The 15,198-nt window shown below is 41.5% G+C and overlaps 1 protein-coding gene across 2 annotated transcripts in view; it reads left to right on the top strand.

Moving 5' to 3' along the window:
- LOC306911196 (rho GTPase-activating protein 7) overlaps positions 1–13,977 on the top strand; it is a 42,022-nt gene extending 28,045 nt beyond the window's left edge. For both annotated transcript variants that reach the window (XM_079486338.1, XM_079486339.1), the window contains exons 2-14: positions 2,596–2,667; positions 2,794–2,875; positions 3,020–3,083; positions 3,745–5,003; positions 5,088–5,255; positions 7,260–7,419; positions 7,785–7,983; positions 8,163–8,376; positions 9,349–9,463; positions 10,262–10,471; positions 10,756–10,973; positions 11,754–11,927; positions 13,044–13,977. In XM_079486338.1, coding sequence (XP_079342464.1) covers positions 2,596–2,667; positions 2,794–2,875; positions 3,020–3,083; positions 3,745–5,003; positions 5,088–5,255; positions 7,260–7,419; positions 7,785–7,983; positions 8,163–8,376; positions 9,349–9,463; positions 10,262–10,471; positions 10,756–10,973; positions 11,754–11,927; positions 13,044–13,155 — 3,047 coding nt within the window. In that variant the 3' untranslated portion in view covers positions 13,156–13,977. The remainder of the gene's footprint in view (positions 1–2,595; positions 2,668–2,793; positions 2,876–3,019; positions 3,084–3,744; positions 5,004–5,087; positions 5,256–7,259; positions 7,420–7,784; positions 7,984–8,162; positions 8,377–9,348; positions 9,464–10,261; positions 10,472–10,755; positions 10,974–11,753; positions 11,928–13,043) is intronic.
- Positions 13,978–15,198: the final 1,221 nt, after the last annotated feature.

Below are 15,198 nucleotides of genomic sequence, written 5' to 3'. Positions count from 1 at the left end.
GCTTGTGAAGCAAATGTGCGTAAGATGTTACCAGTAAAGCAGGTGTACCATCCTAATGACATCAAGGGGCTCTTGGTAATTTAGAAGAACATGCAAATTTCGCGGATCCAACGATACATATCATAGCATGAGAGGATGCTGCGTGTCATTACTGATCTGAATACTTGCAGGTTATCTTTGTGAGCATCATGACAGACCCGTCTGTCTTTAGGGCTGCTTGTCTAAACTGAAACGAAAGCAGTTTTTTGGACATTCGTCAAATTCATTTTTTTAAATAAACTGGGATGTCAAATGTGACATCTTAAGAGACAGGCGATATTTATACCAATTAGTACAGATTGGTGCAAAGTATAATTGATCTGTGATTACTTGAGAATGGTAACTAGAGCTCTGATTACATCCAAAAACTGGCACATGATATAAAAGGCCTGTTGTTAACAACCAGGACTATCAACAGAGTATCTGAGCATTTATTCCAGTGACCTCATGCTTGCGTACGAGCCAAGCTTCTCGCTGAAATCAGACTGTCACTTATGAAATAGAGCATATTGTCAGCCAGAGGAAAACCCAGCTGTGCTGGTTCAAAGTTATGGAAAATTGGTTGGTTGAAAAATATTTGGGCCACATATGGAGAATATGAAGGCGATGAAGCCGGTGACTTTGTTACCGCTGATTAACTACAAAAATGTGATTATTCTTGATGCATGAGCACAAAAAGCCTGGGTTCAGTATTGTATTGTTTGAATCCACAGCAGGAGTTGATTCACACACGCTTAAAAGGAAAGTTTACCCCAAAATACCAATTCTATCATTATTTATTCATTCGCATGCAATTTAAACCTTGTATGAAATTGATATTCAGAGAAATGTCTCAGTGGTTTCGTGTTTATTCAATGGAAGTCAATGGGGCCAGTGTTGGTTGGTTACCAAGTAATCACATTTTTCAAAATATCTTCTTTTGTGTTCTGCAAAAGAAAGAAAGTCAAACAGTAAATGAAAGAATTTCGATTTATGAGTTAACTATCCCTTTGACAGCAAAATAGTCATTACAAAACAATTGTTAATACATAATTTATCCATCTTAAAAGCTTGAGAAGCTTTTGTACTCATTTGACTTTGAAAATTTAAATGAATGCAACATATATTTTTCAGCCCGTTGTACTACATCTGTTCTTACAGTAAAAATTCTCCTAAAATCGAACGTAAGCAAGTATAAGTGGACAATTTCTGATGTTTTACACAAATGTTCTTCCCCTAAACCTTGTTCTTTCTCTTAAAACCCCTAAGTTCTTAACATGTTCAAAAAGTAAAGGTTGCTCTGCACGAACACCGCCTAAACACTCATGGTTAAAATTGTTCAAGCTGTCAGCCAAACAAGATGTTCTCCACCCCTCGGGGTTTCCAAAGATGCTTTTCTCATGTCAATCGTCTCTCTGCGAGCACCTCTGAAGGTGGGTGTTTATGGCAGTTACCGAAGCCCCGGGGGCCCGCTGTGGCACTTTATTAGGTGGCTTCAACGTGGAGTGTCTATTTGCTTCCTGCTAGGGGGATATCGTCCAACCAATCGAAATGCGTTTCGTATCATTCTGGCTTACAGCCTGTGCGGCACGTAGCGACACCAGCCAAGGTACTCCCAGAACATTTAGACGCTTGTAGGCTTTGAAAGACCGCCAGGGTAGGCGGAGGACAATCGCAGGCCACATCTGTTATCAGCATCCAAGCCCTAAAAGCACAACTTCCTTTAGGGCCGCCTGAGGTATTTGGTAAAGGAAGTGCCTTTCCCTGCTCGCTGAAGGCCACGTGATAGGATCACCCTTATGTAATTCCCAAAGAGATCGAAGGTTAAAAGTGATGGTTATTGCGTCAGCTACCAGACGGGATATTCTGCTGTTATGACATTGCAAAACCAGACATTTCCCACAATCCTCTCAGTTCAGTTCTAGGTGGGTCAGAATTCAAGACATGGTCAGGCTCACTACCATGCTAGGCTATTCATACCCATCTCCGTCTTTAGCAGGCCGCTCTTGCGTCAGAGCGAGGAGCGTCAGCGTCCCCATGTTTACACATCTGAGCCATCTGGTCTCTGCAGCGCAGTTGCATCTGTCTTCCCCTGACCCCGTCGCCACCTATGGGAAAGACGGGATCTTAGGCATCAAGGTTTTATGGATGGCCAGTCGGAGAGAAGAATGGATTTGTTTCCACCATATGTTCCTGGCAGTGTTATGTTAGGAAAGAATGTGAAAGGTGAAAGTAAATGAGTGGAGGAGCAATAGAGAAACCAAGTGAGACTCGTAGCTGATGCTTGCCGTCTTTCGGCTGGCCATGTAAAAGACATTCAATTAGCGACGAATTAGTCCGCCTCCGCCTTTAATCCACAGGAAATTAATGAAATGAGGGTGGTTGATAAACTTGGGGTGGAATTGAATGGCTTTGTGAAAAAAAATGCTCCCTTTTTAATGTTAATTAAAAAATAAATTAAATTAAGTGGTGATTGTTTGCTGAATCCCTCACTCCCCCCTCCCCTTGTGTTTGCTCCATAAAGGCCAAACAACCAAGAAATGACATACTTAATATGCATTGTTTCTATTTCTGTAGAGATTGAAGCCAAAGAGGCTTGCGATTGGCTCCACGCAGCTGGCTTCCCTCAGTATGCGCAGTTATTCTCAGGTAAACATTTATTTTTTACATTCCTCATTGTATTTCATGAGAAAGCGATAGCGGCTCTAACCGTGGGTCCTAATAAGCTGCAAATATTGTTATATTGCAATTCAATTCGCTTTGTTTGCCTTCCAGATTGCTGTTTCCCCATTGACATAGACTGGGTAAAGAGTGATCATGAATTTCTGGATAGGGACGCCACAGAATCTCTCTGCAGGTAATGCGACGCGCCCCGCCGCAGCACGGCTACGTGCTCTGCTGACGGAGCACAAGCGCTTCTTGCTGATCGCAACGTGGGGAATTTGAGAAGGGCGTCATGCTGCTTTTCCTGTTTGACATCCATGTTTTCTTTTGCTTCCAGGAGATTAAACACTTTAAACAAGTGTGTGGAGATGAAGCTCGAGTTGAGCCGGTCTAAAAGAAGGGTGAGTATAAGAGAAAAATCTGGAGGAGATAAACAGTACATATAAACAAAACAAATACTAGAGAAAAGGCTTATTGCAAAGATATTTTTCGTTCCTCTTGCTTCACTCTTGAAAAAAGGTCAAACAAAAAGGTTCTTCACAGCAATGCCATGGAAGAAACCATTATTGTTTCCCTTAAATATTAATTTACTCAAAGGTTCTCGGAAGAACCATTTCTTTCTTACTTTCTTATAATCTTAGGAACCTTTTGCAACTGCAAAGAACCACTCTTTGGATGTTAAAGGATCTTTATGGAACCAAACAACCAAAAACGGTTTCTCTAGTCTATGGCATAAACATTTTTTTCTTTATTAAGTTTAACATGCTGAATATGAAAATCATTGACGGTACTCACAAAACATCTAAAAGATTTTCACAAATTTTATACATTTCGGTGTTACAACTCTATAAAGTTATAACTATATACCGTAATTAATGATCTAAGCTCCAAATTGACTTGAGCTAAATATAAACATTGATGCAACATGAAAATAAATATCATATCATTAGCACCACAGAATTGTACAAGAACTATAAAAGATTCGGGGGAAACAAACATTTGTTACACTGTGTTATAAGAAAGTTTCTTTACTGTATATAATAAAAAAATGTGTTAATGTAGGGAGATGGCGAAGACGACGACGACCCTTATGCCATCAGTCCAAAGTGGTCATTTGACAGAAAGAGCAGGCGCTGGATCCGTGCGGATGATGGGGGGATTAACAGTCCCATCCAGTGCATGAGGAGAACAGGAAGCTGCGAGTTGTCTCTTTCTGACAGCGGCGAGTGCCATGAGCTGTGTTCCTCTCACAGCTCCAGCAACGCAGACAGCGATGAAGGATGCGTTCCTAACAAAACCGCAGAGGAGCCAGAGACGAGTCGTAGCTCCTCCAGATGTTCCTCGAACTACAAGCCCCAATCCCCTGACACCTCTTCCAGCAGGCCACCGTCCCCGGGTGAACAGCACGCTTTAACCGGAGAGGAGTGCTTTCCTGATAAGCCCCGTCTAAAAAAAGGCCTTCTTAGGAAAATGGAGAAACTTAGATTAAGAGGAAACACCCAACATGTTCAAAGTGGTAAAGCCAGACTTGCCATAAGCGGGCCAATTTTGCAAGAAGGCCTTTGTGAGGAGAGGCTCAAGCTTCTTCAGTGTCTAGACATAGCAAGACTCCACGATAAATCAGGCAGCCCTGCATCCTGCTCGCCACCTTCTGGTTCAAGCGGCAGTCCTTCCGAATCCAGCAGCGCAGTCAGCACACCAAGCCCCGTCACCAGAGTACGAAGCAACAGCAAACGCCCCAGCTTGCCCAAACAAGAAGACGAGGAGAAACAAATCACGGAGGGGGAGCTCAACAACCAACGAAATCGCAAAGTCAACACCGTGTTTAAAATTCCACAGGGACACAAGCCTGGGACGTTCCCAACAGTGCTTACCCACAACAGCGCCTTCTCACCCCTCGACAACACTTCGGTCAACTGGAGGACTGGAAGCTTTCACGGTTACCGTGGTAGACAGTCTAAAAGCAGTAGCTCCAAAGACCAGGAACAAGCCTGCAGCCCGTTGGTTACCTGCGATCACCGCGTCAGCATTTATGACAACGTCCCAGACGATATGCAGATCATGGACGATGATGTGTTTTCTGCGTTGGACAGCGTGATGGAGCGCATTTGTGACCTGCAGCAGCTGGTCACCTCGTGGACGGACAAGCTGTCCGAGGACGGGGATTCTGATTTCTCTCACTCTGGTTCTCCCTCGCCCTCCTCTCTGACTAACATCCACCTTGAGATCAAAGATCCGGATGAATCTGCCCTGGAGGAGACTAGCGACAAGAGCCCGGAAGCGTTTGGACTTTCTTCTAAACCCACAGAGAATACTGATGGGTAAGAGATTAGATCATCCCATCAAAAGAAAGCTTTTGAAATTTACACAAATTTACAAAAGCTGGTTGATTTTTTACATTGCAGCATTCAAAGGCCCCACTGGTCCAGTGCACAGATGCTTTCACAGAACTCCTGCGCAGGCATTGAGGCCAAATTAGCACCACATGTCTCCATGCTACAAAGACTGAACCTTCTCAGACTCACGGCTCTGATGGACAAGCACTCGCCCTTCAGCAAACAAGGCTGGAACTGGTAAGGCTGATGAAAAAATGCCAAGGAGGAAAAAGAAGGATAGATTTATAATCTGATGAAAGTAGCTTGTGTTGGGGAGACAGTGCAGGAGAAAGAGCAGGAGACCTGCTGTTTAGGGAACCGTTCATTATTTATGCCGAGTTGCAACCTTGGCATATCTCTCAGCAGACAAAACAGACGAGGTTTCAAGAGTAGAGAGTTGAAAAAGGAGAGTGAACCCTGCTGCCATAAGCTGCATGACAAACACAGACTTGTTTTTTCCTGAAGACTGAAGGAGATTCGCACGCTGTGATTTCATAGATTTCTTTCTTTTTCATTCTTTGTGAAAATGGCCGTTAAGGTGCAATTCACGAGTAACTGCTGTTGTAAGATAGATTTCAGAGTCTTCTTAGTCTTGTTTTCATGGTTAAAGGGGATGTGTGTACATTTTTATTTTTAATAGTAAAATGTTTTTGTCCCATCACGATATGCATAGACAACTCTAAACCAATTTCTAGTAAGAATCCCTTAAAAAGGGTAAAAACTGTGGCAATTTTTTTATTAATATTAATTATTTAAAAAAAAACTTTTTTATTATACGTTTTATTATGTTTAGCATGCCGTCGAGCACACCATATGAGCATTGGTTGAACCAATTGTTGATGAAAATACTTTTTTTTTTAAATCCATTTGATGACATTTATGGCACGGAAATTACACACTTCACCTTGAAAGGTTGACTTAGTTTATCTTGAGAAATGATGTACCCAAGACTGTAAACATAATTGTTTCTCGACCTGGGCTTTAGGGATGATAAGAACAGAAGAAAAACTCTTATCTGGTACTGATTGACAGCCCTGTCCCAACGGTGCATTTTACGTTTATGGAAATGACTTGTCTTTTCATTTTTATTATAATCTTTTTATCTCCTTCGGTCTGTTGTCCTTTTCCTTAAAAATCATTTAACCCAAATCAGAGAACTACACTCCCCATTGGGCAATTAATAACACGTTTAACATGGATTAACTGGACTAAAAACCATTTGCTTTAGGCAAAGAGAAGAGCATAATTGACTTTTTGGGAGGAGAGTAATTAGGCTATTTGTTTTAACAACCATCGAGCAAACTACAAAGAAACTACCCTCTCAAGTCAACCCCTGCGTTCACATTGATCCCTCGCTTGAGTATTCAGCACTCCGCGTGTACAGCGAGTCACTTGATTTCAAGTAGCACCTGCCGTTCTCTGAAGCCCAGAATCTTTCCTCTTCTGCAATAAACAGCATGTGGACCGCTCACCGCATACATGTGTCAAATGTAAACAATTCCACTTTATCACTAAGGGAACACAATTAAGCTAATGGAACAAGACTGAAATTGTCTTTAATTGAACATCTTGGCTCGCTGTTAAGCAGAGAGGTACTGTAATTGGGACTAACGCTATCGAGGAAAACTAATTGGATAAAAGTAAAAAAAATCCCATTTTGTTGAATTAGTCGTCTCCCGCAAAGCCACATATAATTGCCTTGAAGTTTTATCTCAAAGTCCCTGATTTATATAGAAATAATGACTAGCAAGCCTCAAATTTCGGTCAGGTTATCTGCTCGACTACATAGCTCATCACCATGGCACCAAGTCCACCGCCTAATGAAATAAAGACTTGCTGAATGTAAATCAATATAGGCTTTGCCGTCCGAAATAGTTTGATATTCATCACGTGCCTCTTGCCAGCAGGCCAGTGCGTACTGAAAGATTAAAACCACTACACCCCATCTAATTGCTTTACCACTGGATTTTTTTCCAGCTCGACCAGATAAAATAACAAGAAGCTTATTACAACAAACAAATGAAATGTCAGCTCGCTCAAAGATTTATATGTTAATGCGCACAAGGGCTTCACACGCTGTCAATACAATAGCAGTCATTAATGCCAGCTCCTAAATATATACACTAGTTTTTCTTCTCTTCATTTTGCAGATCACATCGACGATCTAAAACTAATAATGATTGTGTTCTTCTGCTATTTTAGGACAGTACCGAAAGTCTACCGTAAAGATAAAGTTTTAGAGCACAAGAGCAGGAAGGTGTTTGGAGTTCCTCTGCTCCAGAGCGTCCAGCAATCGGGAAAACCTTTGCCACCGAGCATCTTGAGAGCAATGGAGTACTTACGGACAGAATGTTTGGATCAGGTATGTCACCCTGTCAATGCCAGGAAAACAAAAACGAAGTTTTTTTTTATTAATTAGGCATATACTGTACAGGCATTTTTCTTTATGATATTAAAGTGGTGTTAAGTAGTTATTAAATCTACAGTAAGTTTCTGGGAAAACTGCTGCAAAACTACAGCAGGTTTTACAACGTATACATTTGTTTCTGAGTATGTGCAATCCCTGGGATCGAACCCATTACCTCGCGTTTTGTACCTGTGGCAATATATTTCATTTCCCACTCCGATTAAACACATTTGGTCATTTTGAAAAAGAATCTATCCATGCATATGATAATGTCATAATAAACATACTTTTCCCAACACATTCTTAATCTTACCTCACAGGTTGGGCTTTTCCGAAAGTCTGGGGTCAAATCCCGAATCCAGAATTTAAGGGAAATGGTTGAGGCTGATCCTGATGGCGTGTCCTTTGAAAATCAATCAGCCTTTGATGTGGCCGACATGGTGAAGCAATACTTCAGAGACCTGCCCGAGCCCATCTTCTCCAGCAAACTGTGTGAAAGCTTCCTGCACATCTACCAATGTAAGCCAAACCCGTGTCAAAACGAAGATCGATAAAATATTTTTCATGCAAACCTACACTCACAGTAACACAGAGAGTTGAGAAATGACATGAGAAATAGATCACGTGCGTACGAAAATGTGTTGAGTTTGTTTAAACACCCGCTATTGATGTATTTACCATCTTTGATTTCCCTCCAGACTTTCCCAAAGATCAACAGTTCGCCGGGGTTCAAGCGGCCATCTTCCTCCTGCCTGACGAGAACAGGGAAGCCCTCCAGAGCCTCCTCCTCTTCCTCCAAGAGGTGGTCGCCTGCGTGGAGGAGAACCAGATGACCCCAACTAACATTGCCGTGTGCCTGGCGCCCTCCCTCTTCCACCTCAACTCCTTCAAAAGAGACAGAACCAGCATGAGGTTAGTCTAAACAGCCAAATAAAATCCCTTGTATTGTAACAGTTTATAAAGTTAACATCGCATTGGTCTTCATACCTCTGTGATGTGCGTCCAATGAGCAAACTCGAGCTCATTTAAACCAGTTTCACGCTTTCTGAACAGTTCAGGCAGTGTTTCGGGTAGTCACAATAAAGATTACATCCATTTTGGCTGAAAGGCAGAGAAGCTCATTCTCTTTTGTTTTGTATTGCGTGATTGTTGGATCAGTGCTGTGGGAGAGCATCTTATGTAACGCAGCATGGCTCCACATCTGGCTTTAATTTTAAACAGATAAGGGCCATATTGTATCTGTAATGCGGTTCAGCTGGTTAATGAAACCCGGGCAGAACGGCAGGGGAATGGAGTGTGAGGGTGTTATATTCAAACTTTTTTTATATGTTCAAATGTTTGGCATCCTCATGTCACAGAACCTGCAATCTCAAACTGTTGGCTGTAAAATGTAGAGATGCTATAGACACAGTTAAGGAATCCTGTTTTTTTTTATCAGAGCGATTTAAGTCGTACCGGTTTTAAAAAGACGCGGTGATTTCACAAGGCCGACTAGGTTCATGCATCCAGCGAAGTTTAAGAAACTCCCCTTTTGCAAGCCAACCAGCTCTTTTCACCCTCCCGCTGAGCTCTGGATGAAGTGCTGTGCGTTGGCAGATATCTTCTCCATGCTTACTGTAGCTCAGCGGGACGCTATAAGTAGAAACACTAGAAAACAAACAAATCGAGTAAAGGGGTTATGAAATGACATGCAGGCTCTGTGTCGGAATTGCATTTCTCAAATCCACTTACCTTAAGAACTTCTGTTTCTTATATCTTCCTCGGGGTCCCCAATAACACCTACAGAAGAGTTCTACATGTTTTGATGTCTGCAAAGCTACTTTATTCATCTCCGTGTGACCAATTTGTGTACAAATTTGTGCTATTTTCTACATTTGGAAATAGGTCCAGACACCGGAAATACAGCTTGGGAAGACCGGACCAGAGGGATCTGAGCGAGAACCTGGCAGCGACACAGGGACTGTCACATATGGTTACCGAATGTTCTCGCCTTTTCCAGGTACAGTAGTTAGTTAGCGTAATGACTGTCAGCATCCCATCTGCGTTCAATCTGAACTTCCTCGCTCGCAGCTCTGATGCACAAAAGCTTTTTCATCCCACGTGTTGTGTTGCACAAAAAACGGTACCAAAGCGTGCCAAGTCCCTAGAAGTTATCTGTAATGACAAGCGTTATTATATAAGGCTGTGTGTCATTTTGCATCTTTTCATATTAGTAATAGTTTAATTTCTACATGTTTAACATTTTTAGATTATGAAAGTACACTTTGAAGTACACTCTCAGTAAACTACTCAGTAAACTACTAGTTTAGTCTTTTTATTATGCAAGTTTACATTTTCTTTAAAGTAACTTTCCTTCAAACTTAAGATTACTACTTACTTTCACCACCTTGATAATGTCACATTCCTGCACTCTTGTTACAGTCTTGTGTCAGGATCATGACAGAACCCACTTCTCAAGTGTGGAGAGAGACATGGGATTGTTTGTTTTGGCATGCCATGCGCTCTCTCCGGTCTTGTTCTTTTCACCGACCTTTCTTTTCTTCATTATTGATAATGTAATGGTTTTATGCCCTTCACCTGTTCCCCGGCTGATATTGCCCCCTATTTATCTCCTCCAGTTTGCTGTCTTGTGCCTGTTTGTATTGGATTGTATCACTTTGTATGACTTTGAGTCATATACGAACCTCTTGTGAAATTTGCATCAGAGTCTAGTCTAGTCAGTCTAGTGTCGTTAGTCGAGTCTGATATGACAGATAAATTATACACCTAGACAAATATTTGTGTGTCTTCAACATAGATCCCAAAATACTGGGAAGCCCAGAGAGCTGGCAGCTTTACTGAAGAAGATGCAGGCATAAGCTGTTTTCCTCACCGTGGAGAAGACGGAATTACTGAGCGTGCCAGGCTTTCCCTGCTTACGCAAAAACTCCTGCGGGAGGCGAGAGAGAAATCTAAAGGCTGGGTATCCTTCTCGAGCTCTGATCATGTGGACGTAACAGCTAAAAAGGTTTGTACTCAATCTTCCAACACATCAAAGATTCAAAGATCCAAAGAATTTGCCAATAGACTCCCACCTCTTGGGACAAGAGGTATATATTATGCATGGTATGAGACAGAATTTCAATAAGAATCCCTTGCTTGCAAAACCAAAGTGCATTCAATGTATATATTGTAGAAGTGTGCACGTTCCCTCAGAATTGACCCGCAACCTTGGCGTCGTGAGCATCAATGTAGTTTATTCTATCTTTGGCCAAGTGATGATGTTTTAAAAATGTCATTGCTCTGTTAAAGGTGGAAGACGGTTACCCTCTGCGGCTGTGGCGAGCGACAACGGAAGTCGATGCTCCTCAGCAGGACGTTCTCCAGCGTGTGTTAAGAGAACAAGATCATTGGCAGAAAGATCTTCAACACAGCGAGGTGGTGGAGAATCTAGATAAGGATGCCGAGGTGTGTCATTACATCCTGCAAGCCGCCGGAGCCAGGCCACCCCTGCAACACGTTCTTCTACGGTAATGATCTACAGGTCTCAAGTAACTGACGTTTCCGTAACTTTGTTTAAAAGTTGAAGAGCAAGCAACGATTGGAGAAATCAAGGTCAGGTTGCGTCAGGTATTCATTTCCTGAGGCTTGAAAGCTTGTGGTCTCTAAGGATCATTACACAGCAACAAAGTACATCGAGGCCATGAAATGAGATGACGCTTGCATAACGCATCGGGAGCGAGAGCTTTTATGCATCCAATTCAAAGGTGCTGCGTCTTTGCATAATTCCCGCATTAGCATCTGGGACAACTGCATCAATGAGGTCTTAAAGGTGTAGCTCACCCAATTAAAAATACGTTCATGTTATTCTAAACCTGTATGATTCTGTCTTCGGCGAAAAACGAAAGAAGATATTTTGAAGAATGTCAGTAAAAAGACAACATTGGAGCACATCGACTTCCATCGTTTGCACATTTCTCAAAATATCTTTTTTGAACCACATGAGGAAAAATAAATGATAGTCTTTTTCGTGTGAACTATTCCTTTAATTAGCTTTCTCGAAAGAAAACAGGGGAACCTTTCAGCAGAAATCGGTTCTGTACAGGATTTCATCGCGCATTTTGCGACAAATTAGCAAAGTGAAGTGTAAATCCCTTAACAATGACATCGCATTACATGCGTGGCATTGAGGGCATAATCCAGTTTAACGCCGTAATCGAGCTACCTTACAAATGAACCAGCTTAAGCTGTCGTTCTGTTGCCTGGTGATCTTTCAATTAAAGCCTGAACTCAATCTTCTCTTCCTGTAGGACTTGGCAGTCGGATTCTACGGCAGGTTCCCTGTTCGTGTCCTCTACGTCTGTCGAACACGCCGCTGTGGCCGTCCGAGGAGTGCGGGCTAAAGTTCTCTGCTGCTTGTTCCTAATTGAGCCGCTGGGGTCAAAAAAGTCACGAGTCACGCACCTATGCAGGACAGACACGAGGTGTGTATACATTGGAGAAATAGCATGGGGATCAAAGATTTGTAGTTTTTGTAATAATCAATTTGTTCCCATGCAAGTCTCTGTTGTGCCGCTAGAGCCCCTGTAGATTCTTATAGTGCCGAATCAATAAAACACAGGGCTGTAATACAAAAAAAAGTTGTCACTGGAAATTGAGATGCATTCCTGGGGATGTGTTGTGACGGTGCGTACATGCGACACAATCACTGAGACGTGCTGTTATATTACCTCAACCGGCTAGAACTTGTCTAGCTGGCACATTTGAAAGTGGAGGCGGAGAAACGTTATGTATTTTTCTGACTGCATTGTGTATTTGCTGTGTCTAAATAAAGTAAACAGACTGTTTGTTAAATATCGATTGGTGTGGGCATGAATCTGGCTTTTTAATCAGAGATTTCATTTTGAGAGAAGGTTTCATTTTCTAGACTTAACATGTATTGACCATTTTATAACTTTTCAGATCACAACCAAAGAGAGTATATATTAACTTTAAATTATGAACCTACTTGTTTTTTTGGGGTTTTTTTAGCAACGTATTACACAGAGAATCGCCTACTTTAGACTTTAGGTTTCTGGTTAGATTTCATAACTGCGACATTAAATGGAAGCCAGTGGCGATTTGCTTAAAGGGACAGTTCACCCAAAAATCATCTGCAGACATAAAATAATATATTTTGAAGAATGGGGGTAACCGGCAGTACCCATTAAATTCCATTGATTTGTGCCCATACAGTGGAAATCTATGGGGGTCAATGTCGTTCGGTTACCAACATTCTTCAAAATATCTTCTTTGTGTTTTGCTGAAGACAAAAATTCATAGTGACTGTGGAACACAAGAGATGATATTTTGAGAGAGGTCTCTGTGGTTTGGTGTCGTTCGGTTACTAGCATTCTTCAAAATATCATCTTTTGTGTTCTGCAGAGAGTGAATAAATGTCGAAATAATTCTATTTTTAGTTGAACTATCCCTCCTGTTTCCTGATATCCCTTCAGAAACTAAGACTAAATCAGTTTTACTTGGAACCCTTGACACCTGTATGTGTATTTATGACACACCATCATGAACAGTAACTCATCGCTCTTCTTCTCTCTTATCAGAGGCCGATCTCCAGAATGGGACCATAAAGTAGGAGGACACCTGGTTTCATCAGCGTTGATGGCCGTGAGGGATTCCTTCAGACCCAAAACAAAAGACTCAAAAGCACAATAAGGCCTCTGAAGGGTCATTTGTTAAGCCCTGGACAGCTTTACAATCCGTCAGCTCGAAAACACCAAAACTGAGCTCAGAGAAGATGAAGTGAAATCTACATCTGTCCTGAATCCCGGAGAACGGCAGAGAGTTGCAAATGCGTTTTAATGCGGACCATTCGGCCTGCAGAGAAGGAACAACAACAGTGTGATGAGGTGCACCACGAGAGCCGCTGCGGTAGCCATTATCAAGACTGACAAGAGAGAGTGTCAGAGTAATGAAATGTCTCATCCGATTTAAAGGACTATTCCACGGGCTACTGGTCGGCGTCGACACTCTCGACTCGCGCTGTTTTTAAGCATTAAAGGAAGGACTGGCTGATGCGATTTGGAAAGGTCTTCAGAGATTGTTTTATTTCAAATGTACTCCTTTGACTCACTCAAAGACACAGTTTGAAATTCTGCCGTACAGTAACGGCTGTGACATTGATTGAGGCGTGTTTTTCGGCTGGAAGCTGCCACGTTCGTTTATTTATTCAGGAGCGCTAGAAATACTGTCAGATGGAGCCGAACTACTCCATCCGAGGTGCTGTGTGATCTGGCGCATTAGCCTGTCAGACTCAAATGCTACCACTGTAATTTCTAATTATTTTGCATTGTGCCAGAACAGAGTTTTGGTCTTCGTGATCGAAAAGCGACATTTTATTTCATTTAACAAGACAGCTTATATAAAATATTATAAAGGCCAACTGAATTATGGAAAGCTTTAATATAACTTAAATTGTTGTGATGGTTTGTTGATACATAACAGATTTTATTTAAATATATGTTCAAGGCAACAACACCATTTGGCTTGACGTGATTTTTTCCTCAATGCTTCAATAAGTGTCATAAGTTTAATAAGTTTTTGATAGTCGGGTAAGTGAATTGTTAAATCCATCACAGTCCATATTCCTGGAATGGCCACATGAACATTTAAATGAACTTCTATGTTCTATAAAGAGCCATCCCTTCTCTATTTGTTCAGTTTTACTGCTTCTGGTTTGCAGATTTTAATTCGGAGAAATCCTACAAAGTATGTTGTCTCTCAAAAACATGCGTTATATTTTGTCACATCCATAACACAAGGTTTTTCCTCTTGAAAAAGAAAACTCAAGCATTGACTGATAGTTTTCTGATGTCTGGACTCTATCTTTAGGGGATAGTCGAATCTGATCAGATGGTTCAGTATATTGGTAATAAATATATTCTCTGAGAATTTTTTATTTCAAGTTTTGATTGAAAAAGTCACATCCATAGCATCCGTTCTCAAACTAGGGGGCCCCTAAGATGGCACCGGGGTGAAACAGTTTTGTGGCATTTTATTAAAATTTGAATTTATTATTCGTCATCAAACATCAGAAAAGTAAGGCCACCGACCAAAAGAACGGATGTTCAAGCACTGTATAATTGTATGTTTTTGAACAAATGCTTACGAAATCTAAATTCTACGTTTAAGATTATCCTTATATGGGGGGGACACAAAGGGATGCACCCCACAGAGGGAGGGCCTCGCAATTAAAACGCTTGAGAACAACTGGAAAAGACAATGCTGGATGCAGTTTATGTCTTAACATAAACATCATGGCGTCATTTCACTTCAACCCTGCAATTTTAGAATTCCAACAGAGGTGGCGATAGAGAGGCAAACGTTATGAATTGCAGATATAAGAACGAACAATGTTTTAGGATCTCGGTTTGGTCCATAAAGTCTTAATGAAAAAAGTACATTAAGTAAGAATGCTTCGCCTTGAACAGGTTAGAATGTGCTAATGGATGTACCTGGACTCAGGCAAGTAATTAAGTGGCCATATATATCCCAGACCTAAAATTATAGCAGAATACCCAGTTACCCAGCATGCAATGAGTAAATAAGCAGTGACCCAGTGAGTGAACTAGATAATTTAACTTAATCTTCATACAGATTATCAGGCGTGGATGCTGCATTTATCAACCCCAATTCATTTAATCCTGTTGGCAAGAGCAAGACAAACACTGAACTCTATTAAAACCCCTAAATGAAACA

Source organism: Barbatula barbatula, assembly GCF_947034865.1.
Source record: "Barbatula barbatula genome assembly, chromosome: 22".
NCBI classification, from domain to species: Eukaryota; Metazoa; Chordata; class Actinopteri; order Cypriniformes; family Nemacheilidae; genus Barbatula; species Barbatula barbatula.
This window is presented reverse-complemented; position numbering and strand designations above follow the sequence as displayed.